Source organism: Eretmochelys imbricata, chromosome 6 (genome assembly GCF_965152235.1).
Source record: "Eretmochelys imbricata isolate rEreImb1 chromosome 6, rEreImb1.hap1, whole genome shotgun sequence".
Classification (NCBI taxonomy): Eukaryota; Metazoa; Chordata; order Testudines; family Cheloniidae; genus Eretmochelys; species Eretmochelys imbricata.
In genome coordinates, this window is record NC_135577.1 from 127,339,315 (window position 1) to 127,365,600 (window position 26,286).

Genomic DNA, 26,286 nt, shown 5'->3' on the forward strand with positions numbered 1-26,286 from the left:
AAATAGTAAACAATTTACTATATCCAGACAGTAGCACAACACTTATCATTCGATCAGGATACTTACGAATGGGCTAAACCCCAGGGTGCTTAGACCCATCTTGGTCAGCTCCAGCGTGGTCGGCCAATGAATCTTTTCAGAGTTTACTTTTTATGCGCTTTAACAAACAAGTGATGGCATGGCCAAGTACTGACTTTAGCTAAAAAAACAATTTGAGACAATTCATCCTTAATTCCAGATCAGACTGTATTTCTCCCCAAGGCCTTTCCTCCCTCTCTCTGCCCCCTTCTCCTTACTGACCAATAGTATTTCTTTTGCATCTGGGTTCATACAGGCCCTAATTTTTGAGATGACACTGATATGTGGGGTGGGAAGGACCATGCGGGTCATTTTAAGACACAATCTCAGTCTTATTTAAAACCATCCACAAACATCCCTGTTGGTCAGAGGCCTTTTTAGAAACCTTTCCTTATGTTTTAGTTATTCTTTGAACCAGACATCCTCTCTACTTCATTCCTTCTAGCCTTATAATTCACTATTTTCAAGGCCTTCCTTCTACTTACTAGTCAGGGCTGTTCTTTAAGCTAACTTTAATTCTTTCATTTCATATTGATCCTAAAATAAATAACTGCTCAGCTTTACTGTCCCCAAATTGCTGAGCATATACCCTCCAAGATACAGGTCAGTGAGTCTTTCAGAATGGACAAGTTGTTCAAATGGGACAAACAAGGGATGCTCTCCATTCTGCTCTGCATTAAATTTGGGGGAGAAAGGATTTAAAGGAGAGAGAAAAAGCAACAGGTACAACCCAGAAAAGATTCCCCAAGTGGAAGAGAAAAAAAGAAACATTCAGGGCTGTCATGTAAGAGACTGAATAGAAGTTTTCACTCTCCCCTTCTGGGAACTCTCAACACACAACTGTGGAGTTAGCAAGAACCTTGCTCCCCTTTCCTGGCAATTCCCTGCAAGCCCTTCTTTGCCCTCCCCACAGAAGCCTGGAAGGGATTCATAAAAGCACTATAACCCTTTTGAAGGCAGACCACCTCTCTCAACTTAGCACAAGTATAAACTATTTGTTACTAATTAAGTCATTTCATGAAGTGCACCCAAACCTGTTCAGTGGTAGGTACTAGGCCTAATTAAGCCCAAAGTGGTTTAAAGCAATAGCTGGTGCAAGGGCATCCACAAGAAAACCTGCTTCTTCACAGGACAACCGTGCTCGGCCTACCAGCTGCAGTCCCTTGGAAAAGTCAGAGCCTGTCTTTGAAAAAACTACCCCGAATTTCTTTCCATTTGGATTTGACTGAAATTGGTTTTCAAGAGTGTTTACTAAAACTTCACAATACACATTGGTAACATGTTTACAGAATTGCATTCGCTGTAGTTAAGTGAAAGCACAAATTAAGTTCAACTACATTTCATTGAGATTGATTTTTTTTTTTTAAATAGCTTCAAAGCTATGGATGAGAGATCTTCTTCCATGAGGAACTATAAGCATCGTGACAACTATATAACCCACATAGTTCAAGGAGACTGAATATTATGAAATAAGACACCTCAGAATTACGTAAAGATGCCTTTATTCTAAATCTAATTCCAGCTCCAGTGATGGCTTTGATTTCTTAAGGATCTGAACAGTAGTTTCTTTCTCTCTTATCCCAGGAAGGTCACTCAGAAATAAATATTCAAGGTTCCTATAAATATATAAAAAGTCAGTCAGAAGCTACTTTACAAGACAGAGTGATTAATTTCAAAAGCACAGATACTTTCACGCTTAAATTAATTATACATACGATGAGATTCTGGGGGGGTGTAGGTGTTTCAAAGAATTTTTAATAGGGAGCCAATATTTTCAAAATTGGTTACCTAAAGTTTTCAGAGGTGCTTAGTAGCTACAAGCTTCCACTGATTCATTTCTTAAAGTGAACAAGGTGCTTTGCTGACAAAAATGAAGACAAGACCCCTGCCCCACATACCATCCTGCTCTTTTTATCTTACTTTTTATTACTATCAGAAGTCCTCCTAGTAACTTACTAAGGCCGTGAAAGCCAAACTAGTTCCTCTTCACCATTAGCAAGGACTTTGTCAATATTTATACTCCTGTATAATAAACAAAGAGTGCACTGTTGAATAGGGGCTTCACTGGCATACTGCCTTCCATGCAGGGTTTGAAAAACAAACGAGGCCTCTATCCCAAAGACCTTAGGAGCTACATCAGACACAGCTAAAGGAAAGTGGTTAAAGAAAACAAAGATAATAGGAGGTGCAGTGTGTTGTAAATGCCAGGGTTGATATTTTTGTTTGTTTTTGTTTTACATTGAGGAGAAAGGGATGGGGTGCTCAATGGCAGAAAGCAAGGTGAAAGTGCGTGGTTAGTTCCTAGTAGTCCAAAGGTGGCAGGTAAATGTACTAATCCACTGCACTTGCAGAGACAATGCCTCAGCACAGGGACAGCATGGTCTGCTGTAATCTGTTGAGCAACCAACATTTCTGAATCTCACCTACAAAAGGGGACGTTGAAAAAGGTTAACTCTGAGGACATGATGCAGCTGAGGATTCACATACTCTTAGGCTTCCTACTTTCAGCACCATAGCCTACAGTTCTACTTACTGAATTGCTGTTAGGTTAATGGGTTTGTTAGATTTTTGTGTGTTAATCCAAACTACTAAAATTGATTTCTCAGAACAGCCCGCACCGTTTTTGCTTTCATTGTACGTCAAAGACTATTGAAATCTAATGTAAACAAACAAACGAATGTCAGTAATCCAATACTATTCTAAACAGACAAATATGGCAACAGCTAGAAAAGCCGTGTTCTACAAGACATTCCCTCAATGGCTCACGTTAATTTGTGGAGTGCTATGATGCCTTTATCTGTGACATTCCCACAGGAAATTATCATCAGACGCAGGAGACTTTTCTGTAAGCTCTCAGTCTCACTGATCCTCTGCAGACATTCATCCTGGATATAAATACAGTTGCTCAGCTTAATTTCCTCAACGTGTCTGAGACCATCTGGAAAAGAGAAAAAATCATAATACAAGGAGCAAACTGTATAAGATGCTGCCAACGAGTTTGTAGTTCTTATTCTCATGCTTCCATAAACTGGTGGCAACAGACGCCTGCATACTGAAGAGCCATAATGCATCATGAATTATTGTACTGTACTCTGCAGCAATCCCACTGTTGGCTTCACAATCACAAAAGCATGACTAAGGTTCTAAGGGCTTTTATACGGAAGTAGGCAAATGACAGAAAATCAGCATGCCCAGCATGACTGATAAGTGCTGAACTAACAATGCAATTATGCAAGAAATTTAAGAGGACTTGCAAAGAAAAAAGAAGAGTGTGTGTCCCATGTTTGTTCTTTGTTGAGTAAAAGATGACTGAAAGGCAACAAGTTTTTAAAAATTCTGCTTCTTTTAAATTAGAAATGCAGAGCTTACTTATCTGGCTTTTCCTAGAAAAGACTATGGCTTCACAAATACCAAAAACTGACACATGATTTAGAGTAAGTTTTTTATACAGAAAATTTAAAACCCTGGTTTGCATTAATGCATATTGACCTATGAACTTATTTAACTACTAAAGCTTTGTTCCAATTATTTAATGCTCTTCCCTCTTCAAGTAATGGCTGACAAAGCTCCCAATCCATCTGTATCCTAAAAGGAGACCTCCAGCAAAAACAGAGGTACAATCTGATATTTCTCAATTAAAACACAAACATTTTTCTTTTAAAAATCAAGCCTTCTCTATGATTCACAAAGAAACGAAAAAAAGACACAACCGCTCAGTCTTTGATGCAAATGGATGAATTTTAAGGACAATATATAATTTGCAAAGCTGCGTCTTGGTTACCCAAATAATCAAATCCTCTGTACATGATGCAGGACTCTGTGGCATCGATTGCTTGTATCTTGTATTTTCCTAAAGGCCCTGTTGGGAGACCATTGTAGTCATGCTGCCATTTATCATAGCCTTGGAAACGAACCAGCGCTCCACACCGCAGAAGCCATTCAGAAGCTGCTCTATCAGGGCCAACAGCCTGTATACGTTCATAGTCTACCCTGTCAACGTAGAACAAACATTTAGATCTTCCTATACGAACGTACAGCTTTATCACATTTGCAGCCCTATTACTGCACAATAAATATTTTAAGTGTATGATGAAAGAAAAAGAGAAAGATAGGATTGAGTCCCAGGGCAGTGGTTTACACCAACTTATTAAGTCTGCCCTGGGACTCATTTTTTTTTTTTAAATCTGGTAACCTGTGTTAATTTATATTTTAAATGAAAAATAAATTTTGGTAATGTAACGAAGAAAAATATTGCTTGCTGATTTGTCACTTGTATTTCTCTTGAACTAATCCTCTCCTCCTCTCTGTGCTCAGCATTCTACCTCTGCCAACCCATGTACTCATTAAGTTGCTCTACCTTATTAATTCAAAACTACTTGGTAGGCATGAAAATGCTACACAAGTATTGCAAAAGCATGAAATAAGCAGAGAAGTGTGTATGCAGGAGATATCCAGCATCAGCCCAGGATAAGGCTTTACAACAGTGTTTGGGATTTTGCCTCCCGAGTCAGTTTTGAGTCCATCACAGATTGCTACATATGTGTCATTCCTGACATCTCTTTCCTCAAGATTTACTAGTACTACAAAGGGTACTACAAAGGGACACACCCCAGGAATTAGTTAAAATCCTGGGATCTATTCTGTGAGGATGCTTCTTAGGACTTGGTGGAGAATGCTGAAGAAGACTGAATGCAGACTATGAATGTCTGACATTTGTTATTGGTAGAGAAATAATTACATTTTAACTTTTTTTAAAACAAAAAACCTGTTAGTTCAACTAAATTACATTAGGAAAGATAACTCTTTAGAGCGCCTTCTGAATACATGAAGGAAATTTAGAATGCTAGAACCAGAATTTAAATGCTAATGGAATCAAGGCCAAAGGAAGATGGGGATTTATGAAGCTAGAATTTAAATTCTAACTAGTCTCAACCAAGATAAATAAAATTACCCCACAACATACTGATTAAAGCACACACTTTCCTTTGTAAATCAGTGATTTTGTTACTGGAAAATGTAAGAAACAACCAATATCTGACAACAGCATACTATTTGAAAAGAAAAACACTTTTAAAAGAGAAAACTCTCTCCTGTTCTGTGACTTGTAACTGGCTACTGTTGCTTTTGTATTAATTGATTATCCACGCTACATAGCGATGTGCATCAGAGCTTTTAACTAGCACATGAACTATTAAACACATCTGTTTTTCTTACTTGTTAAAAACTGCATTCAGCCATCCCCATAAGTGCCTGCATGCACCTGGGGCTGACAGTTTCTTTAAGCTGTGCACTGGTTGTATGAACTTTCCCAACAGCATCGTAGAACTGAAAGAGAGGTTTACTGAAATTTCAGTTTGGTGCCTCTGTCCTCTTGCCACTAGTCACATACAAAGAAAACATATATTACAGGTATTTTGTTTTGTTTAAATAACACTATGTCACTTAATTGGAGGATATTTTTAATGTTTTAGCAATTACAGATAGGAATGTATGTCATCAGATGCATCCCATTGACTGGCAGCCTGAAAAATGCTGAAGTGCTAAGAAAGAAATGTTATAGTTAAATCTGCAACTTGGAATCAAAGATCAATTTTGTTTTCAAATTTTAAACACATGGCATCTGCATGTAAATAAATGCTAAGTAGTTTATATTCACAGCCACACCACCTGTTGTTGATCTAATTTAGTCAGGCCACACCACTAAGAAGAGCTAGTGCAGGTTGGAGAAGTCTCCTAAATGGGCTCTCTAGCACAGGGGTGGACAAACTATGGCCCATGAGCTGTTTTACGCCGGCCTACAAGCTCCCGCTGGAGAGCAGGGTCTGGGGTTTGCCCCGCTCCAGTGTTCCAGCCGGGGCACGGGGTCAAGGGCCGCACCACATGGCTACTGGAAGCTGCAGCATGGCCCCGCTCCGGCTCCTACATGCTCCAATGGCCCCCTCTGGTACTCCAATGGGAGCTGCAGGGGCGGTGCCTGCGGACAGGGCAGCGTGCAGAGCCGCCTGGCCGCACCTCTGCGTAGGAGCTGGAGAAGGGACATGCCACTGCTTCTGAGAGCCACTTGAGGTAAGTGCCACTCAGAGCCTGCACCCCTGAGCCTCTCCCTATGCCCCAACCCCCTGCCTCAGCCCTGATCCCCCTCCCGCCCTCCAAACCCGTCGATCCCAGCCCAGAGCACCCTCCTGCACCCTAACCCTCTCATCCTTAGCCCCACCCCAGAGCCCACACCCCAATCCCCTGCCCCGATCCCCCTCCTGCCATCTGAACCCCTCAGTCCCAGCCCAGAGCCCCCTCCTACACCCCAAACTCCTCCTCCGCAGCGCCCGCACCCCCCAGCCGGATCCCTCGCCCCGCTCTCCCACCCCAGCCCGGAGCCCCCTCCCACACGCCTCATTTCTGGCCCCCCACCCCGGGCCCGCACCCCCAGCCCCATTCTGCCAGCGCTCACGGCCCGCCATTCAACGACGATTCCCAGGCGCGGCCCTCGGCCCACCCCCGCTCGAGCCGAATCCGCTCCTCTGGGGGCCCCGCGGCGGGCTGGAGACCACCCTGAGCGCCTCCGACCTCCCGCCCACGGCAGGCGGCCCGGCCGGCCCGGGCTAGTGGTCGGGGGCGGGCTGCCCTGAGCTCGCCCTGGCCGGGCACGGCCTTCCCGCCCCCCTGAGGCAGCGCGGGCCCTGCCCCGGGGGCTGGAGGAGGAGCCCGGGGCCCCGCCATGGCTAGCGGGGCTGTGGGAGGAGCGGGGCGGGCCCGGGCTCCGAGAGCCGCCGCCGGGACGAGCCCAGGATGCCGCCGCCGCTGCTGCTGCGGGCGGGCCGGGCCTGGGGCCGGGCGCGCCTGCCCGGGCTGGGCCGGGCCGCGGGGCACCCGCGCCGCCGCAGTAGGTGAGGCCGCCGGGGTCGGGCCCTTCCCGCGGGAGCGCCGGGGACGGAGCTCGGCCGCGCCCGGCCCGGCGCTAACCTGGGCGGGGGGTAGGGGCGGGACTGGAACCGGGCCGCGTGTGGACGCGCTGACTTTGGAGAAGACGGAGCCGAAGTGGATTCAGTCAGGGTTGGCCCGAACCAGGCGAGCCTGCCGGGGGGCGGCGCCCGCGGAGCCGAGCTGGCTCCCGTTCGCCCGCTGGCCGGGTGGGGGCTGGCGGGACGGGGACGGTGCAAGTCCGAGCCGGGGCCTGCCTCTGCTGCTCCCCTTCGCCCCCGGTGCAGAGGCCGGCCGGGGGCCGCGGGGCGGTTTGTGTTCGTGATCTTGCGCCTTGCTAATTTTGGTCACTGGCTCCTTTGGTCGTGTTGGCTAGGGACAGAAGCTGCAGCTCTCCCAGCCGTTTGCTGTAGGCTGAGTAACTCCAGTCCCTGCTCCCGGCCAGGCTACTGCGTAGAATATTGCATCGTTGTTGCAGGGGATCAGGTATACCTGGAGTTGATGGCTCTAGATTACTCTGTCATAGCTAGAGCCCTGCAAATTCACAGATATCTGCTTTATATCCACATCTGAAGGTATCCGTGGGCCATGTTTGCGGATCGCAGATGGATGCGGGTACAGGGCTCTAGTCTTAGCTTCTCAGAAATGGTCACTCCATTAGGCATCAAGCCTGTATTACAAAATGGATGCTTTGTTATGTTCACAGCATGCAACCAGAAGTGAGATAGAAAACATAAATACTGTTGCTAGACAGTTGCAATGTAACACTGTTTTATTTCTTAGAATTCAGAACAAGTAACACACAAGAACCTCAAAACACACAGAGAGGAAACAGGCTGCTCTCTAAGTCACTGAGGCACAGCTCACCCCACCTGGCTCTTTTCAGATTCTCTGTCTGCTGTGCTCATGCTTTGCTACAGAGCCATCCAGGCTCTAGGCTGCAAGCTGGATTCAGAAACCCTCCCCACCCTTAAATTGATAGCTTGCAATTCCAGCGCTGTCCTCAGTACACCACATTCTAATCCACAATGTGGATTGCAATATAACATGAAGGTTTACGATACAAAGTGACTCTGCATCAAACTTATGTTCTCAAAATAAATGGGGTCACAATTTGATACAGGTATATCTCACTCTATCATATTCACATAATAGGATTTTATTGTAAAGCATTGGTTCCCCAACTTGGTTCGTAGCTTGTTCAGGGTAAGCCCCTGGCAGGCCGTGAGACACTTTGTTTACTTGAGCGTCCATAAGTATGGCCGCTCGCAGCTCCTGGTGGCTGCGGTTCGCAGTTCCTGGCCAATGGGAGCTGCAGGAAGCGGTTGCCCGGCCCGTGCTGCTTCCCGTAGTTCCCATTGGCCAGGAACAGCGAACCGCGGCCACTGGGAGCTGCGAGTGGCGTACCTGCGGACGCTCAGGTAAACCAAGCATCTCACGGCCCTCCCTGAACAAGCTGCAAGCCAAGTTTGGGAACCACTGCTGTAAAGTAATACCTACTGTTGGTCCATGGACATGCAGTACAGAAACATGAAACATTTTTATGTCCCAGTGTCCATATCTCGAGGTTAGATCTGAATTTCAACTCATCCTTGTTTAATGTGAGGCACTTTTCACATTGTATATATTTCAGTAACAGGGGCCACCAGTCCAGAGACAGCAGGAGAGGGCCTTCCATTTAATCCAATAATGCATTTACGTTAGCTGCTGATAGGACCGTGTCCATAGTCTTCTCCCCAAAATTTGTAAGATAATGGTACTCATGCTCCACTATGAAAATATCCAGACACCTTCTCAGTTTTTAAGTTCCTTTTCAAATAGTCTTCCCCAGAACTCCCAGGTGCCTACACGTGAACACAGGAAGTGTCTTTGCCTAGGTAGGAAATGGATCCTGTGGTGATGAGCAGCAGTGAGCTTCATAGCATCTGTCATAAATATAAAGGGAAGGGTAAACCCCTTTAAAATCCCTCCTGGCCAGAAGAAAAATCCTCTCACCTGTAAAGGGTTAAGAAGCTAAAGGTAACCATGCTGGCACCTGACCAAAATGACCAATGAGGAGACAAGATACTTTCAAAAGCTGGGAGGAGGGAGAGAAACAAAGGGTCTGTGGCTGTCTATATGCTGCTTTGCTGGGGATAGACCAGGAATGGAGTCTTAGAACTTTAGTAAGTAATCTAGCTAGGTATGTGTTAGATTATGATTTCTTTAAATGGCTGAGAAAAGAATTGTGCTGAATAGAATGACTATTCCTGTCTGTGTGTCTTTTTTGTAACTTAAGGTTTTGCCTAGAGGGATTCTCTATGTTTTGAATCTAATTACCCTGTAAGGTATCTACCATCCTGATTTTCCATAGGTGATTCCTTTATTTCTATTTACTTCTACTTCTATTAAAAGTCTTCTTATAAGAAAACTGAATGCTTTTTCATTGTTCTCAGATCCAAGGGTTTGGGTCTGTGGTCACCTATGCAAATTGGTGAGGATTTTTACCAAACCTTTCCCAGGAAGCGGGATGCAAGGGTTGGGAGGATTTTGGGGGGAAAGACGTGTCCAAACTACGTTTCCCAGTAAACCCAGTTGGAGTTTGGTGGTGGCAGTGGATATTCCAAGGACAAAGGATAAAATTAATTTGTACCTTGGGGAAGTTTCAACCTAAGATGGTAAAAGTAAGCTTAGGAGGTTTTCATGCAGGTCCCCACATCTGTACCCTAGAGTTCAGAGTGGGGGAGGAACCTTGACAGCATCACAGGAGACAGTATTTTTAAATAAAATAAAAATACATTGAATGAAATTACTTTCATCTTGGCTCACCTTAGATACCATTTGTCTTCCTGTTTCTAATGTGGTAGATTCCAAAAGGACATTATTTGCTTATATATTGATTGGCTTTGTCAGTGTCAGCAGGTACGTTTGTAGCTGTGGGGATGGTGTTTATTATTCAATTGATGCTGCAAAGTAAGTACAGAAGCACAAAACCTGTTTGTACGGGTCCTACAAAAATAGTAGCTTTGGTTGGGATTTCTTACAATTTTTTTGACAACTGAGTGGATTTTGAAAAGGAAAAGTAGGTACAGTATTTTAGAATGAGGTCTATTCCCACCACACTATCCCCTTTACAGTACATCAGTTTGCTTAAATCACATTATCCTGTGTGCTCCACTTAAATGCTGATTCATAGATTTCAAGCCAAAAGAGACCATCTTGGTCATCTAGTCTGACCACTTGCATAACATAGGTCACCCAGTAATTCCTGCATCAAGACCGTACCTTTTGGTTTAGCTACAGCATCTCTTCTTGAAAGAAAGCTAATCTTGGTTTAAAGAGTTCAGTGTCAGTAAGGGTTTACACTGTAAACTCGAATGGCTCTAAGAACATAAGAACGTCCATGCTGTGTCAGACCAGAGGTCCATCTAGCCCAGTATCCTGTCTTCCTACAGTGGCCAATGCCGGGTGGCCCAGAGAGAATTAACAGAACAGGTCATCATCAAATGATCCATCCCCTGTCACCCATTCTCAGCTTCTGGCAAACATAGCCTAAGGACACTATTGCTGCCCATCCTGACTAATAGCCATTGATGGACCTATCCTCCCTACATTTATCTAGGTCTTTTTTGAACCCTGTTATAGTCTTGGCCTTCACAACATCCTCTGGCAAAGAGTTGCACAGGTTGACTGTGTGTTTTTTGTGAAAAAAATACTTCCTTTTGTTTGTTTTAAACCTGCTGCCTATTAATTTCATTTGGTGACCCCTAGTTCTTGTGTTATGAGAAGGAGTAAATAACACTTCCTTATTTACTTTCTCCACACCAGTCATGATTTTATAGACCTCTATCATATCCCCCCCTTAGTCGTCTCTTTTCCAAGCTGAAAAGTCCCAGTCTTATTAATCTCTCCTCATACGGAAGCCATTCCATACCTCTGATAATTTTTGTTGCCCTTTTCTGAACTTTTTCCAATTCCAATATACCTTTTTTGAGATGGGGCGGCCACATCTGCACACAGTATTCAAGATGTGGGCATACCATGGATTTATATAAAGTCAATATGATATTTTCTGTCATCTTATTTAGCCCTTTCTTAATGATTCCCAACATTCTGTTTGCTTTTTTGACAGCGCTGCACATTTAGTGGATGTTTTCAGAGAGCTGTCCACAATGACTCTAAGATCTCTTTCTTGAGTGATAACAGCTAATTTAGACCCTATCATTTTATACGTATAGTTGGGATTATGTTTTCCAATGTGCATCACTTGGCACTTATCAACACTGAAAACTCTAAACAAATATTTGATCAGGACATTTCTTTCCTCTGAAGCATTTACTACTTGTATTGCATATACTTTGTATGTAATTTAAGAAATGGTTATACTGTATTCTGCTGCCTGAGAGAATTATGAGAGAGTTCAGGAGAGTTGTGAGTCAGAGTAGAGTAACCTTGTTAATTGAGTTCATAATGAACATAGTCCTAAAATTATTATGTGTATTATTGTAGAGCCTAGGGGTCCTAGTACATGTTTAGGGCTCCTTTGAGCGAGGCACTGTACAAACACCAAACAAAAAGACAGTGTCCTGAAGATCTTACAATCTTTAGTATAAGATGAGACCACAGGTGAGTACACACAGATGGGGGGGTACAAAGAAACAATGAGACAATATTAAATTCAGATGGTCTCAGCACTGGATCAAGATCTGTGGTTGTGGCTTCATTTGTGAGTCTGCTCTACAGTTCCTGCCTAGCTAAATGGTAGCTATTTCATGAACAGAGAATCTGGATGTCCTGAATGCTCATGGAGAATGACTTGACACTGTCAAGTTGGAGCCTTGGACTTGCTGATTCCAGGTCACTGAAGGGAAAATTGCATCTATCAAAATAGGGAGGAGCAAACAGTTTGACAGTCTGCTGTACTCTTAATTATTAGTTATTGTGCTAGTACTCAAAATGTGCTAGGCGCTTTTCCACCTACAGGCCCTGTCCTGGAGAACATAAAATCTAAAACACTAAGACAGATGAAGCTTGGACAAAATGAGACAAGTATTGTGATCAGGGTGAATATAGACATATGCCTTGTTAGTTACAGATGTTTATTCTTTTATTTTTTTTTTTTTTTTACACTGAACTATACATTTTCTCTGAGTATTCTGTTACCCTTTAACTCCCTACTCTTCCTCACACAGCAATTTCCAGCTTCACTTCCAGGTGGGTTTTTTTGTTTTGTTTTGTTTTTTTTAAAACACACCCCTCTTTCCTCCTAACCTTCCGCACCTTTCCTCGGCATAAACGAGCTGAGGTAAATCAAAGGTAAATCAGCGGATGACTTAGTCAGCTGGCTTCTTGGATGCATTTCAGAAGAAGTGGGTCTTCAAGAAGACATTTGTAAAGGGGTCCAACGTTCATTTGCTAAAATGAAGCTTCTTTCCATGTAAATGTGAAGCATGTAGCTAGCGAGCATTTACAACATGACCCCCCCCCTTTTTTTTTTTTTAAATAGCACTTTTGACGTGGTGGTTGTTGGCGGTGGAATTGTGGGGCTTGCGTCTGCCAGAGAGCTCGTTCTGCGACACCCATCACTCACGTTCAGTGTACTGGAAAAGGAGAAGGAGTTAGGTATGATATCCATGTTATCCATGATATCTGCTGGATCAGAGAGTGACAAAGAAGTTTGCATTTTCTTCCCTTGCTTATTTGTGGTTTCCTGGTGTCAGTCTGTAAGATATTTTAATTAAAAACACATACACACTAAAATAGCAATTTTTAGGGTATTGAATTGAGAAAAAATTAACAAAAAAAGTGGGAGACTCTCTTTTTTAATGAGAGGGAAACAGTATCTATCTGCCCATCTATCTGAAATGAATGAAGGGTTCCCCTTTGGAATAATTTCACAATGCAGTCCTGTCAAGGGACTATGCAAATATAGGGAGGAAGAGCATAATAACTCCCTTGGATGAGTCTTTGGCCTTGTCTTGACTGGGGATTTGCCCCAGCTAGTCAGAAGAACATAAGAATGACTATGCTGGGTCAGACAAATGGTCCATCTATCCCAGTATCCTGTCTTCCGAGAGTGGCCAGTGCCAGATGATTCAGAGAGAAGGAACAGAACAGGGCAATTCTGAGTGATACATCCCTTGTCATCCAGTCTCTGCTTGCAGCAGTTAGAGATTTAGGGATACTTGAGCATCCCTGACCGTCTTCGCTTATAGCCATTGATGAACCTGTTCTCCATGAACTTAACTAATTCTTTTTTTAACCCAGTTATGCTTTTGGCCTTCACAACATACCCTGGCAACGAGTTCCATGGGTTGTCTGTGTGTTGTGTGAAGAAATACATCCTTTTGTTTGTTTTAAACCTGCTGCCTAGCTCTTGTGTTATGTGCAGGGGTAAATGACATCAGTGCAGCTGAATCGATGCAAGAGGTAAAGTTGCTGTTTGTATCTGTGGAGCCTACCCCTGTGATGTACCACTACTTGTACCACCGTAACTGGAAAATCATAAGTCTAGGAAGGCCTATGGCTAGGTCTGCAGGTTTGTCACGGTGGGAAAAATGTCATGGATACCATGATTTCCCTGTTTGTCCATGACTTGTGTTTGTGATTTTAATAAAGTCACCCTGCAGTGGCAGCTTCTGTGGCCCCTGTCCCACAGGGTAGGGCCCAGGAATTTTGACCTGGTGTATTGGCTCGCAGCACCACTCAGGTTTGGCCCAGCTGCCCTGCCATCACGATGGGGGGCCAGCCAGGCCAAATTTGAGTGAGTGGCGTTGCGACTTGGCATACTGTGTTGTTGTGCCACTCGGGCCCCTCCGTCCCACGGGTGAATGCAGGACAGGCTCACTCTCAGCCTCCTTCCCCTGCCTGGGACCCCTCTCTTAGTCATGGCATTTTTAATAAAAAATCATGGGGAAATGATTTTTGATTAAAAGAAATGCTACGACAAATGTACAGCCATCCCCATGGCACCTCCTCAAACAGCTGGGAGTGATAACTCTTTTCACCAATTTTCACCAATTTCTTGGCTCTTAACATAGATGGTCCATGCAGTAGTCTCACTTTGAAAGTCAAGAGCTAAAATAATTATTCCAGTGACTACTTGCAGGGTTTGGTTAGTGCTGCCAATGGGACTTGTGCCTGTTTACACCACAGCTGGTAAAAAAGGACACTTGGAACCTTGAGACACACCAGGGCCTGTTTTCTATCCAGACTTTGAAACAAGAAAGACTAAGCACCCTTGTTTTGCTGATTGTTCTTCAGCTAAGTAAGAAGAACTTGCAAATACAGCTGCATTGCTAATGATCAATCTCCTGCCACTAAGTGCTTATGCAGAACCCCCAAACACGTAGCATAGGGCCTGAGGACTCCAAAGAGGGTAAATCAAACTGCTGACTTAGAATAGTGTGACCTAATGTGTGTGGATAATGCTGAAACAGCTGAATGCCTTAAATAGACACATCAGCTGGGTCATTGTTGCTATATAGGCAATTTAGATATTAAAGGATTTAATGCCCTTGTCTTAGCCTCCTCTCTTAAGACTCATGGTATCAGTTGTGTGGGTAAGTGAATGGGCATAAGATATGGGCACCAACATTTTAAGGGGGAGATTATATAACCTTTTTTGAATAAGAAATTAAATTTGGTCAGTAAAAGTACTCTTGGAACTTGCCTCTCTCTCTCCTCCATTTCATTTCCAAAGAGAGAGAAAGTAACAGTCAGGCCTAGCTCATAAATGCTTGAAAGCCTTTTGCAGAGACAAGCAGGGCTGCCAGTATGTGAGATATTCAGGATCATACTGGTAGTGGAGTACTGTGAGGCTTTATAGGATCATTTCATTTTAAGAATTAGTGTTAACATTTATCAGATTTCAGAGTAGCAGCCACTGAATGCATCCGATGAAGTGAGCTGTAGCTCATGAAAGCTCATGCTCAAATAAATTTGTTAGTCTCTAAGGTGCCACAAGTCCTCCTGTTCTTTTTGTTAACATTTAGAAAGTCTGGACTGATGTGTACACAATTGGGGTTTGTAAGGGGGTTGCGCCCACCTCTTGTGAGCGCCCCCTGGTTCAGTGTATGAGTGCCTGCAGTTTTCTCCGTTTCTTGGCTCACCGTGCCCCCCATCCACCTCTGCCCTTGTCAGGAGGGTCTTTGGTGACTCAGCCCTTCAGCCAAGTCACCCACAATCTATGTGCAAACAAACACAACAAACCCCTTTTGCAGTACGCTGTCCAACCGGGTGTGTCTCAAAGCCCTCAGTAATGTCCTGTAGCCCTCCCTGGACTCTGTCCTTTCACAGTCCAGCAGAGCCTATCACGGTACCCCTCCGTTGGCAATGTCTCTGTAGCCCTCCCCAGGCTCCAGTCTTCAGTCTGACCAACAGGGCCTATCTCAGTACCCTAGCTGGTCAGCTTATGTGTGAAGGTTCCTACTCTGGGATGGCACTGCACCCCCAGGGCTTCCTCGCTTGAGGCTCTTCACCTGCCCTTTAGTCCTCTGAGCCCGACCTGTCCAGCTGGCTCAGTCTCAGTTCAGCTCCTTTCCAGGGAGTAACAGTTCCACGTACAGTCCCTTCCCTGGGCCTGTCTACAACCACTTCCTCACTGGCTGCTGTGGGAGTGGGGGACCTGAGCCCACCCACTACTCTAGGTCCCAGCCCAGGGATCTTCTAAGTAGCAGCTACGTGCCATGTCTCTAACTGCAATTCCTTGGGCCATTTCCCTGTAGTCCATCTTAATTGAGTCTTGATAGCCGGCCAGAAGCTGTTCCCTAGTTCCCTGCCCGCAACTACCTGCTTTAGCCCTTGTAGCCCCTTCAGCCAGCCAGGAGCACCTCTTCTTGCTCCCCTGGACCCTGCAAGCAGACTCATCTGTCCAGCCCTTTCAGCTCCTTTTTATATGAGCCTGCTGGGCCCTGATTGACTGCTCCCTGCAGCCCCTCTCATTGATTGTGTCCTACACAGCCATCTAAACAGCTTGGAGGAGAATGAAGAGAGGAATCTCCTGGAGTGGTATGTTACTGCATTCAGATATTTATTACTGTAGAATCTAACTAGGGCACAGGCTTAAATTGATCATTTTTCTGATGACTGAAAGAATGAAGGTAGTGTATAAATCTAAGATATGTGGAGCATGTATTTTAATAGCATAACTTCTCTCTTTATTTAGCCTGCCACCAGAGTGGACATAACAGTGGTGTTATTCATAGTGGAATTTACTACACACCTGGATCTCTGAAAGCTAAATTGTGCGTGCAGGGTGCAGCCCTATGCTATGAGTACTGTGACCGAAAGGGAATTCCATACAAACAGTGTGGCAAGGTACAGTAGCTGCTGCATCTTCTCTCTCTCTGACTTTGGAAACTGTGACTGTCTGATGTATACAGCGTAACAGTACCACACACGCTGTTGTGGTAATTTCACCAAGGGAATATTCTGGGGTGAACATAAGTGTACACGGCCATGGTTAAATCCTGCAGGATGAGCCTGCCCTTGCCATCTTTTTGCAGGAATTCAGATTAATTCCTCCCTTGGGCCCATACACTGCAAGGGAATGATCTACTGAGGTGAGGTGACAATGTCTGTAGTTTAGACTCCGTATTAGGACACCCCACTGGGTCTCTTTCTTCCTTCCCTTCCACATACGTCTCAAACTCTCTTGCTGCTGGGTTAAGTTAAACGTTATTTTTAAAAGCGTCCCAACAGGATTTAAAACCACATTCCCCTGCCTCCTTCACACTCTAAGCTTTGGCGTTATGGCACTGATTGCAAATGTCTTCCATGGAGGGCCAGTGAAATTGTTTCTAAACACCTCTTTTTCACGCTTCCTTTAAGCGTGGCAGTGGTCTCTGAGGCTGTGTCTACACTACAGACCTTACAGTGGCGCAGCTGCGTCACTCTGTGTCACACCCGTGTCGTCGCTCTATGCCGAAGGGAGAGAGCTCTCCCACCGGCATAATATAACCGCCCCCAATGAGCGGCAGAAGCTATGCCATCGGGAGAGTGTCTCCCATCGACATAGCACTGTCCATGCTGGCACTTTTGTCAGCGAAACTTACGTCCGTCAGGGATTGTTGTTTTTCACACCTCTGATCGACAAAAGTTTTACTGACAAAAGTGCTGGTGTTGACAAAGCCTGAGTATTGGTACAGTAATTCCTCACTTAACACTGGCCTGGTTAATGTTGTTTGGTTGTTATGTCCATGATCTCTACTAGATCAGCCTTGTTTAGAGGTGCGCAATGCTCCCTTCTAACATTGTTTGGCAGCCGCCTGCTTGGTCCACTGCTTGTAGGAAGAGCAGCCCGTCGGAGCGAGCTGGTGTGGGCTTGGAACCAGGGAGGGCCGGCAGCCCCCATCAGCTCCACTAAGATTCCTGTGCAGCAGCCACCCAGCAGGCTATGAATTGCTGGGCAGTTCAGCTGTCCCTCCCCCACTGCCGTGTGCTGCTCCTGCCCTCTGCCTTGGAGCTGCTCCTGGGAGCCTCCTGCTTGCTGTGCAGGGGCAGGGGGGAAGAGGGGTGCTAATGTCAGGGTGTCCTCCTCCCCCTGCTCCTGTACCCCATCTCCACAAAGTGGGGGGGGGGGGGGGAACACAACAGGGCTCTGGATGGAGGGAGCTTGCTGGCAGCAGCTGCTGTCTCAACTTGCTGATCAACTTAAAAAGGCAGTGTACTTAGAGTGGGGTCAGTGTACTTAAAGGGGCAATACTCGTGTGTCTCTCTCTCACACACACAAACACACGTGCACCCCCTGGCACTTTAGAAAGTGGAGGGAGTGGTGCGCTCCCGTTGGATAGAGTGGGTTCATCATCACATTCAGTTTCCACAGGGAATGTTTGCGGCCACTGCCATGCATCTGTTGTGTGTCCTCCCTCCATTCGTGCCGCCTTGTAGAGTGTGAGGCTACATTAACAACGTCTTAATGCTTGAGGGCTTAGCTGAGTGCTAGTTCATCACTTAGCAGTAAGGCATTCCCTGGGAAATGTCCCATCCTCCTCTACCCTCTGACTCCACCACCTCAACCAAGCTTCACAATCATCACTGCTGTGTACAGTATTAAATTGTTCATTTAAAACTTATTGTGTGTGTGTGTGTGTGTGTGTGTGTGTATATATAGTGACAAAGTTCCTGCTCTACCTTGGTGGGTCTTGCGCTTATTGGCAGATTTGCTCGCCTTGGAGCTTCACGGCAGCCCTCAGCTTGGCCGTTTTTCTGAACCCACAGTCCAGGTCGATGACTCCTATGTCTGACCAAGAGTTGGGAGGATTTGGGGGGAAGCCGGGCCCGCCCTCTGCTCCGGGTTCCAGCCCAGGGCCCTGTGGAACGCAGCTGTCTAGAGCACCTCCTGGCACAGCTGTGCGACGGCTACAACTCCCTGGGCTACTTCCCCATGGCCTCCTCCCAACACCTTCTTTATCCTCCCCATAAGACCTTCCTCCTGGTGTCTGATAATGCTTGTACACCTCAGTCCTCCAACAGTCCGCGTTCTCACTCTCAGCTCCTTGTGCCTCTTCCTCCCAGCTCCTCACATGCACACCACAGACTGAAGTGAGCTCCTTTTTAAAATCCAGGTGCCCTGATTAGCCTGCCTTAATTGATTCTAGTAGCTTCTTGAATGGCTGCAGGTGTTCTAATCAGCCTGCCTTAATTGTCTCCAGAAGGTTCCTGATTGTTCTGGAGCCTTCCCTGTTGGGAAATGGGACGTCCTTTGCTTGCTCCTCAGCTATCTGCTTTCTATTCTTTCCTAAAGCCCCCTGGCCTGGATTTTTCTTACTTTTTGAACCTGCCTTAGTCCCCCCCTGACTGGGCCAGACGCTTTTTTTGCTTCGTTTTGGTTTTTTATTTTTTTTCTTACTACGTGCTGTCAGCCCTTAGCTAGCCGCCGGCACCCGCCCCCCCTCCCCCCCCCCACGTCTGCTTTCGGGCGCAGCTATTTGCCTCAGCTGAGCCCCCCGGAGGCGGGGGGGGGGAGATTGCTGATTTTGCTGTCCGGAGGGGGGAGTGGAAACCCCCAGACCCAGCCGTTTTGCTAGCAACTCGGACTTTACAACATTCTCAGCATGCCGGAAGCCTTGGAACACAGCCAACACAGCCGGAGAAGAAGATTTCAGAAGACAGGAGAAATAATCCAGGACAGCTATAAATCTTCGTGAAGGGGGCCGTAAAACTGAGTAATTTCTGAATTATACTCTCGCGGGGGGGAGTTTGACTGTGGTTACTTGCGTTTGTGGCGGCACAGGGGGTGTGGCGGGGAGACCCCCACCCCCGATCCATCGGTGCCCCTACCCCCCATCGTTACTACAACTGTCACGGTCCCCCCGCCGTCTGTCCCTGCTGGCAACCTGCCATCTCCCTTCGGATCCAGCTGTTCACTTTGAACTTTGCCTTCCGGATCGGACATAACAGCCGACCAACCGAGACTCTTTGGACAAACGTGTGTGGGTTTGCACCCCCCCCCCGGATTGCTTATCCCACAGCTTGCCCCTATTACCAGACCCCGATTTTGTTTTTTCCCCCCCTCCCAGTCCAACCCCCTCGGCATTCCCCCCCCTCCCCGCCTGCAGCCTAGCGGGGAGGAGTGGTTTTTTTCCTGTCCCCCCTCCCCCCTTCTCCTTCCGGTGTCTCCCTGTCTCTCCCTGCTCACAATGGCGGGGAGTGAGAGGGGTGAGGCCGCTTCAACAGAACTAGTTGTCCCTCCCCCGTCACCACCCCTGCCCGACCCCCAAGGTCCCCCCCCCCCACTATTGTCAAGATACTTGCCACCCCCCCCCCCCCCGCAGCAGGAGGCACCGGGGCGATCGCTGCTGCTGCTGCACCCATCGTCCCCCCAGATTCTAGGAAACCCCCCCGGGTTGGCCGGAAGGGCCAGGGCGGGTGGAAAGGAAAGGGCCCCGCTAAAACCACTAAGCCCTCCATGGCAGGGGCTGCCCCCACCGCTGTGGCCTCGTCATCAACCGTGGCGCCCCTCCCTGCGTTTCCCTCCACCAGCTCTGCGATTGTCCCTCCCCCCGGCCCCCAGGACGTATGCCCGGGCGGCAGCGGACTCCCCCCTGCCTGCCGCCTCGTCATCTCGCCCCCCCCCCCCGCCTCCGCCACCATCACCAGCGGCCGGGGCCCTTTCCTCACCTTCACCAGGAAGCACGGCGTCCGTTGCCTCCTGGTGCCCGCCTCGCCCCACGTGGAGACGTACGTGCAGGCGTTGGCGAAGGTGGTAGGACCCACGGCTATTGTGGCGGCCTCCAAGATGTATGGGAAGGTCGTTTTTTTCTTAGCCTCGGAGGATGCCGCCCAGGAGGCGGTGGAGAGGGGCCTGACGGTGGGGGGGGTGTTTGTCCCCCTAGAACCGTTGGAAGACCTGGGCGTTCGCCTCGTCCTTACCTCCGTTCCTCCCTTCTTACCCAATGCCGCCCTCTCCACTCTGGGGAAACTTGTCTCTGTCATCAGCCCTCTCCCGTTGGGCTGCAAAGACCCCACCCTCCGTCACATTTTTTCGTTCCGCCGGCAAGTGCAGCTTCTACCGCCGGCAGGGGCGCGTGACGAAGAGGTGCTCGAGGGGTCTTTTCTAGTCCCCTACCAGGGAGCCCGCTATCGGGTCTTTTACTCTACCGGAGAGGCCCGGTGCTACCTCCGCCGTTCAGCGGGGCATGTCCGCAGAGACTGCCCTTTGGCCCGGGGGGGAGGGGCACCCGAAACCCCCGGGACCCGGCAGGACATTGGCCCCGTCGCTGCCGACGCCCCTGGCTGCCCGGCAACTGAAACCAACCCTCCTCCTACTCGACCCATCGCTGCTCCCGTCCGGGCCCAAGAGATACCTTCCCTACAACGCCCGGGCGAGCAAGGGAGTTCCACCCTTGCTAGTACCAATCCAGCAAAGCCTATGGAGGAGGGTGTGGCAAGGATATTACCGGGTATAGGAAAGGGCCTGCCCCAAGGAGAAACCCCCGCCCCTCATGCTGCCTCACCGCTACCTCCCCGAACCCCTAAACCATCGCCTCCGCCCCCCGACACGACCCCTGCTAACCAACCCCCAGATGACGCTATGGAGGGCTGGACCGTAGTCCAGGGGAAGCGAGGCAAGCGGAAGGCTCGAGCTCCGCTGCATCCATCCGACGCGGAAGCCCCCCGGAAGACCAGGAAAGGAGGCACTGCTATTGAGCCTCCCGCCACGGCCACGAGTGAGATCCATCTGCTGGTGTCGGGAGGGGAAGACGGACTGGCATTGGAGGGCAGAATCCCCCCTCCACAGGAGACCCTCCCCTCCGAGACTTCTGAGGACGCCCCTTCTGCCTGGATACCACCCAAACCCCCCGTGGACCCCGAGGCGATCGTTGAGGCGGGCCCTAGAGGAGAGGCCCCCGGGGTGGCAGGAGCCGGCCTCTCCCCCGTGTACGCGGAGATTGAGGCCCTAGATTTGACCCCGGTCACCCAGGGAGGGGATGATCTGCTGCCGGCTGGCCTTGAGCTGGGCGACCTTACCCCAGCCTCCCTTTCCCCATGCTCCCTCCCCCTAATTGCCTTCCCGGGTGAGCACCCTGCAGAAGGTGGTCCACCACCTGATGCCATGGCCACTAAGACCACCATGGAGCCAGCGCCTAGCATTATTGGGAGCCCCCTCCCTTACCCCTTAACCCTTGACTCTGCTCAGGAGGCACTTTCCTTTAGCTGCTTGCCTCCTGACCCCAGAGCCTTACCCCTGCCCCTGCCCCCACCCCTGTCCCTGCCCAAGTCCCCTCCTCCTGCAATGCTAATGCCGCCCCTGGGGTTATTTCCTTTCCGCCTTTTGCAGATTCCCCCCAGGGAGCAGTCTTTGCACTTTCTAACCGCGACCCATTAGGAGTGGCAATTTTTCCCCTGCCATCCCCCTCCACCCCAAGGCGTGAAATGAATTTAATAACCCCAGCCTGTCAGACGCCCCGTCGGTGGTCCGCACCCTGTCTACCCGCCTTAGCGGACCACGAAGCTGTATTAAGAGTCCCACCAGGGAACACCTCGGATATTGTAACCCCACCCCCCCATGAGCTGCGACATGCGCTACGGAAGTTCCTAGAGCACACCCGTGGCGCCCGCGATAGGGCACAGCTGGCTCTTCAGCTATGGGGGGACTTTGATCAACTCCTCCAGGCCACAAGGGCCCTTATAAAGGAGGGCAGTGGGCAAGGAAGGCGCGGTGCTGCGGCCTACGAGCGAGCCCGCAGCTTCCGACGCGATCTACTCACCCACGGGATGGGTCACGGTTTGCTGTGCAACCCGCCAGGGGCCCTGAACACCCCCGCCAACACGAAGCCCCCAGCCCTCCGCATGACGCCTCTTATTATTGCGACCCTGAATACCAGGGGCTGTAGGATGGCTCTCCGCAGATCCCAGGTGCTCTCTTACCTTCGGGAAGGGGGGTACTTTGTAGTTTTCCTGCAGGAGACCCATACGGACCCGGCCGCCGAGGACAGTTGGCGGCTGGAGTGGGGGGACGGGGTATACTTCAGCCACTTCGCGACCTGGCAAGCTGGAGTGGCGACCCTGTTCTCCCCCAACCTACGGCCTGAGGTGCTAGGGGTCAATAAGGCTGTGCCGGGCCACCTGCTGCACCTTCGAGTCCGTATGGAGGGGCTCGTGGTTAATCTTGTTAACATCTATGCCCTGCAAATTAGCTCCAGGCAGCCACAATTTTATCAGCGGGTGTCCGACTTTCTCAGCACCCTGGATTCGCACGAGTGCCTGGTCCTGGGAGGGGACTTTAACACCACCCTCGAGGAACGGGACCGCTCAGGGGCCGAACCGAGCCCGGCCGCTGCGAATATTCTCCAAGGGATAGTTGACCATCACTCCCTAGTGGACGTCTGGCGTGACCATCACCCAGATGACACCTCCACGTTCACCTTTGTCCGGGTGGAGGCCTATCGGTCACACCACTCTCGGTTGGACCGTATTTACTTATCCCGTTTCCATCTTTCACAGGCCCACTCCTCCGCCATTCGGCCGGCCCCATTCTCCGATCATCATTTAGTCACCGTAACGGTCTCCCTCCGTGCAGAGAGACTGGGGCCGGCCTATTGGCACTTTTAATAACAGCCTGTTAGAGGACGAGAGATTTGTGATGTCCTTCCAGGAGTTTTGGCTGGCCTGGCGAGAGCAGTGGCGTGCCTTTCCCTCGGTGCGACGATGGTGGGATCTCGGGAAGGTGCGCGCCAGGCTCTTCTGCCGTGACTACACTCAGGGCACCAGCCTACGGCGAAATGCGGCGATAGAGCAGTTGGAACGGGAGGTCTTAGAGATGGAGAGGCGCCTGGCCGCCGATCCCGAGGACCCGTCCCTCTGCGGAGCATGCCGGGAGAAGCGGGAGGAGCTCCGGGCCCTCGAGGACCACCGGGCCCGAGGTGCCTTCGTTCGGTCCCGCATCCGCCTCCTTCGGAAGATGGACCGTGGCTCCCGCTTCTTCTATGCCCTGGAGAAAACGAGGGGGGCCAAGAAACACGTCACCTGCCTTCTCGCGGAAGACGGCACCCCTCTCACGGATCCGGAGGAGATGTGTGGGAGGGCCCGTGACTTCTACGCAAGACTTTTCTCCCCGGACCCGACCGATCCTGGTGCTTGCGGGGTGCTCTCGGAGGAACTCCCCACGGTCAGCGTGGGCGACCGAGACCGACTAGAGCTGCCTCTCACCCTGGCCGAGTTCTCGGAAGCCCTCCGTCGCATGCCCACCAATAAATCTCCGGGCATGGACGGGCTGACCGTGGAGTTTTACCGCGCGTTCTGGGACATTCTCGGCCCAGACCTAGTCACTGTCTGGGCTGAGTCCTTGCAGAGCGGGGTCCTCCCTCTGTCGTGCAGGCGAGCGGTGCTCGCTTTGCTGCCGAAGAAGGGGGACCTCCATGATCTACGAAACTGGTGTCCCGTCTCACTCCTTAGCACGGATTACAAAATCGTAGCGAAAGCAATCTCGCTGCGGCTAGGGTCCGTGATGGCGGACGTGATCCACCCAGACCAGACCTATACTGTCCCGGGTCGCAGCATTTTTGACAACCTATTTCTAGTCCGAGACCTTTTGGAACTCGGGCGGAGAGATGGTCTGTCGTTCGCCCTCCTGTCTCTTGATCAGGAGAAGGCATTCGATAGAGTAGACCCTGGGTACCTCCTGAGCACTCTGCAGGCATTTGGATTCGGACCTCAGTTTGTGAGTTTTCTCCGGTGCTGTATGCCTCCGCGGAGTGTTTGGTTAGGCTCAACTGGACCTTGACCGAAACAGTCAGCTTCGGGCGAGGAGTGCGGCAGGGGTGCCCCCTCTCGGGCCAGCTGTATGCTCTGGTGATCGAGCCTTTCCTCTGTCTCCTCCGCAGGAGGATGACAGGGTTGGTGCTGCGGGAGCCGGAGCTGCAGCTGGTCCTGTCGGCATACGCCGATGATGTACTCCTCGTGATCCAGGACCCGGGAGACTTGGCGCGAGTAGAGGCATGCCAAGCCATCTATTCGGCAGCCTCCTCCGCCCGAGTCAACTGGGTCAAGAGCTCTGGCGTGGGGGACTGGCGGCAGGTAAGTTCCCTCCCACCCGCACTTCAGACTATCCGGTGGAGTGCGGGTCCACTGCTCTATCTCGGCGTTTACCTTTCTGCCACGCACACTTCCCCGCCGGAGAACTGGCAAAATTTAGAGGGCGGGGTGATAGAACGGATCCGGAAATGGACGAGGCTACTCCGATGTCTCTCCCTCCGAGGGAGAGCACTGGTGCTTAACCAACTAGTCCTGTCCACCCTCTGGTACCGGCTCAACACCCTGGCCCCGGCCCCGGGTTTCCTGACCCACCTCCGGAGATTGATTCTAGAGTTCTTCTGGTCAGGAATGCACGGGGCCCCTGTTGGATTTCTTCATCTACCCCTGAAGGAAGGAGGGCAGGGCCTGAAGTGTCTGTACACTCAGGTCCGCGTTTTCCGCCTCCAGGCCCTGCAGAGGCTCTTTTATAGTGCAAGTAGTTCGGCGTGGAGCATACTGGCGCACGCCTTCCTGCGCCGCTTCCAAGGGCTCCGATACGACCGGCAGCTCTTTTACCTTTCTCCGAGGGGTTTTCCGCGAGACCTCTCCGGGCTGCCGGTCTTCTACCAGGACCTCCTCCGGACCTGGAAACTGTTTCTAACAACCAGGTCCGTGGCGGCCACAGTGGGAGCAGATCTCCTCGCGGAGCCCCTGCTACACAACCCCCACTCCGTGTGCAGGTGGCGGAGTCCCGTTTGGTGCGCCAGAGGTTGGTCCTGGCGGAAGTCACGAGGGTCGGAGACCTCCTGGACTACGACCGGAGAGACTGGCTGGATCCCCTGACGCTCCCTCGGCGCATGGGGCTCTCCAGCCTCCGTACCCCCCGGCGCGTACTTCAGGAGGTGAAGGCCGCCTTGACCCCCGCTGCTCGGGCTTATGTCAACCAAGCCTTGCGCGAGGGCACACCCCGCCCATCCTCTACCCCGCCGGACCTTTCCATTGGGCCCCTACCCTGCCGATCCCAACAAACCCCTCACCCTTTCACTGCAAGCCGGCTGCATGAACTGCAGCCGGTCAGTTTTCAAATCGCACCATGGAATTATTTATACACACTCACGCTTCACACCCTTCACGCCCACACCCTGGTGTCCCGCCCCGATACAAAGTGGCGGGACCTCCTGCCCCCTTGGCCCGTCGGGGACATCTCTTGGCGGCTCCTTCATGGAGCTGTGAGCACGGGCGTGTTTCTGACACGGTTTACCCCCATCCCGGATACTTGCCCTTTCTGTAATGTGAGGGAAACCCTGGCGCACGTATATTTAGAGTGTGCCAGATTGCAGCCCCTTTTCCGGCTCCTCACAAATATTCTGTTGCGCTTTTGGCTTCATTTCTCCCCTCACCTTTTTATCTATACACTCCCCATCCGTGGCCACAAAATCGCGAGACCTCCTGGTTAACCTCCTCATAGCCTTGGCTAAAACAGCCATTTATAAAACCAGAGAGGGGAGGCTGGCCCATGAAGCGTCCTGCGATTGTAGGGCCTTTTTCCGATCCTCAGTACATTCACGTATCCGGGCGGAGTTCCTCTGGGCGGCATCCACCGACTCCCTTGACGCCTTCGAAGAGCGGTGGGCGCTGTCCGGGGTTCTCTGCTCGGTGACCCCGTCCGGTTCCCTCTGTCTGACCCTTTGATTGAGGGGAAGAGCGAGAGACGCCAGCCCCAGCCGTTGCCGCTGTGGATACCATCATTACTGTCATCTAGGAGGGGTCCTATAATACATGGGTGTCTACCCCCCCACCCCTAAACCGCCCACCCCGCAGCCATGCCCATCTTGCTGGGCACTCTCAGGAGAG

The 26,286-nt window shown here is 50.0% G+C and overlaps 2 protein-coding genes across 7 annotated transcripts in view; one reads left to right on the plus strand and one right to left on the minus strand.

Moving 5' to 3' along the window:
• Positions 1–1,563: 1,563 nt before the first annotated feature.
• On the minus strand, positions 1,564–7,203 carry DMAC2L (distal membrane arm assembly component 2 like). Of its 6 annotated transcripts, none has more exons than XM_077819681.1 (5): positions 7,039–7,203; positions 5,293–5,403; positions 3,860–4,068; positions 2,845–3,016; positions 1,564–1,694 (listed from the first exon to the last, which is right to left on the minus strand). In XM_077819681.1, exons 2-5 carry the CDS (start codon positions 5,394–5,396, stop codon positions 1,580–1,582), a joined length of 600 nt encoding a protein of 199 aa, XP_077675807.1. In that variant the 5' UTR covers positions 5,397–5,403; positions 7,039–7,203; the 3' UTR covers positions 1,564–1,579. The 6 variants fall into 6 exon arrangements, with proteins under 6 accessions (XP_077675807.1, XP_077675806.1, XP_077675809.1 ...); XM_077819680.1 differs by having other exon boundaries at positions 5,293–5,455; XM_077819683.1 differs by lacking the exon at positions 7,039–7,203 and adding an exon at positions 6,542–6,869.
• Positions 6,845–26,286, plus strand: part of L2HGDH (L-2-hydroxyglutarate dehydrogenase) — a 47,213-nt gene continuing 27,771 nt past the window's right edge. The window contains exons 1-3 of the mRNA XM_077819676.1: positions 6,845–6,962; positions 12,482–12,597; positions 16,142–16,293. Coding sequence (XP_077675802.1) covers positions 6,865–6,962; positions 12,482–12,597; positions 16,142–16,293 — 366 coding nt within the window. The 5' untranslated portion in view covers positions 6,845–6,864. The remainder of the gene's footprint in view (positions 6,963–12,481; positions 12,598–16,141; positions 16,294–26,286) is intronic.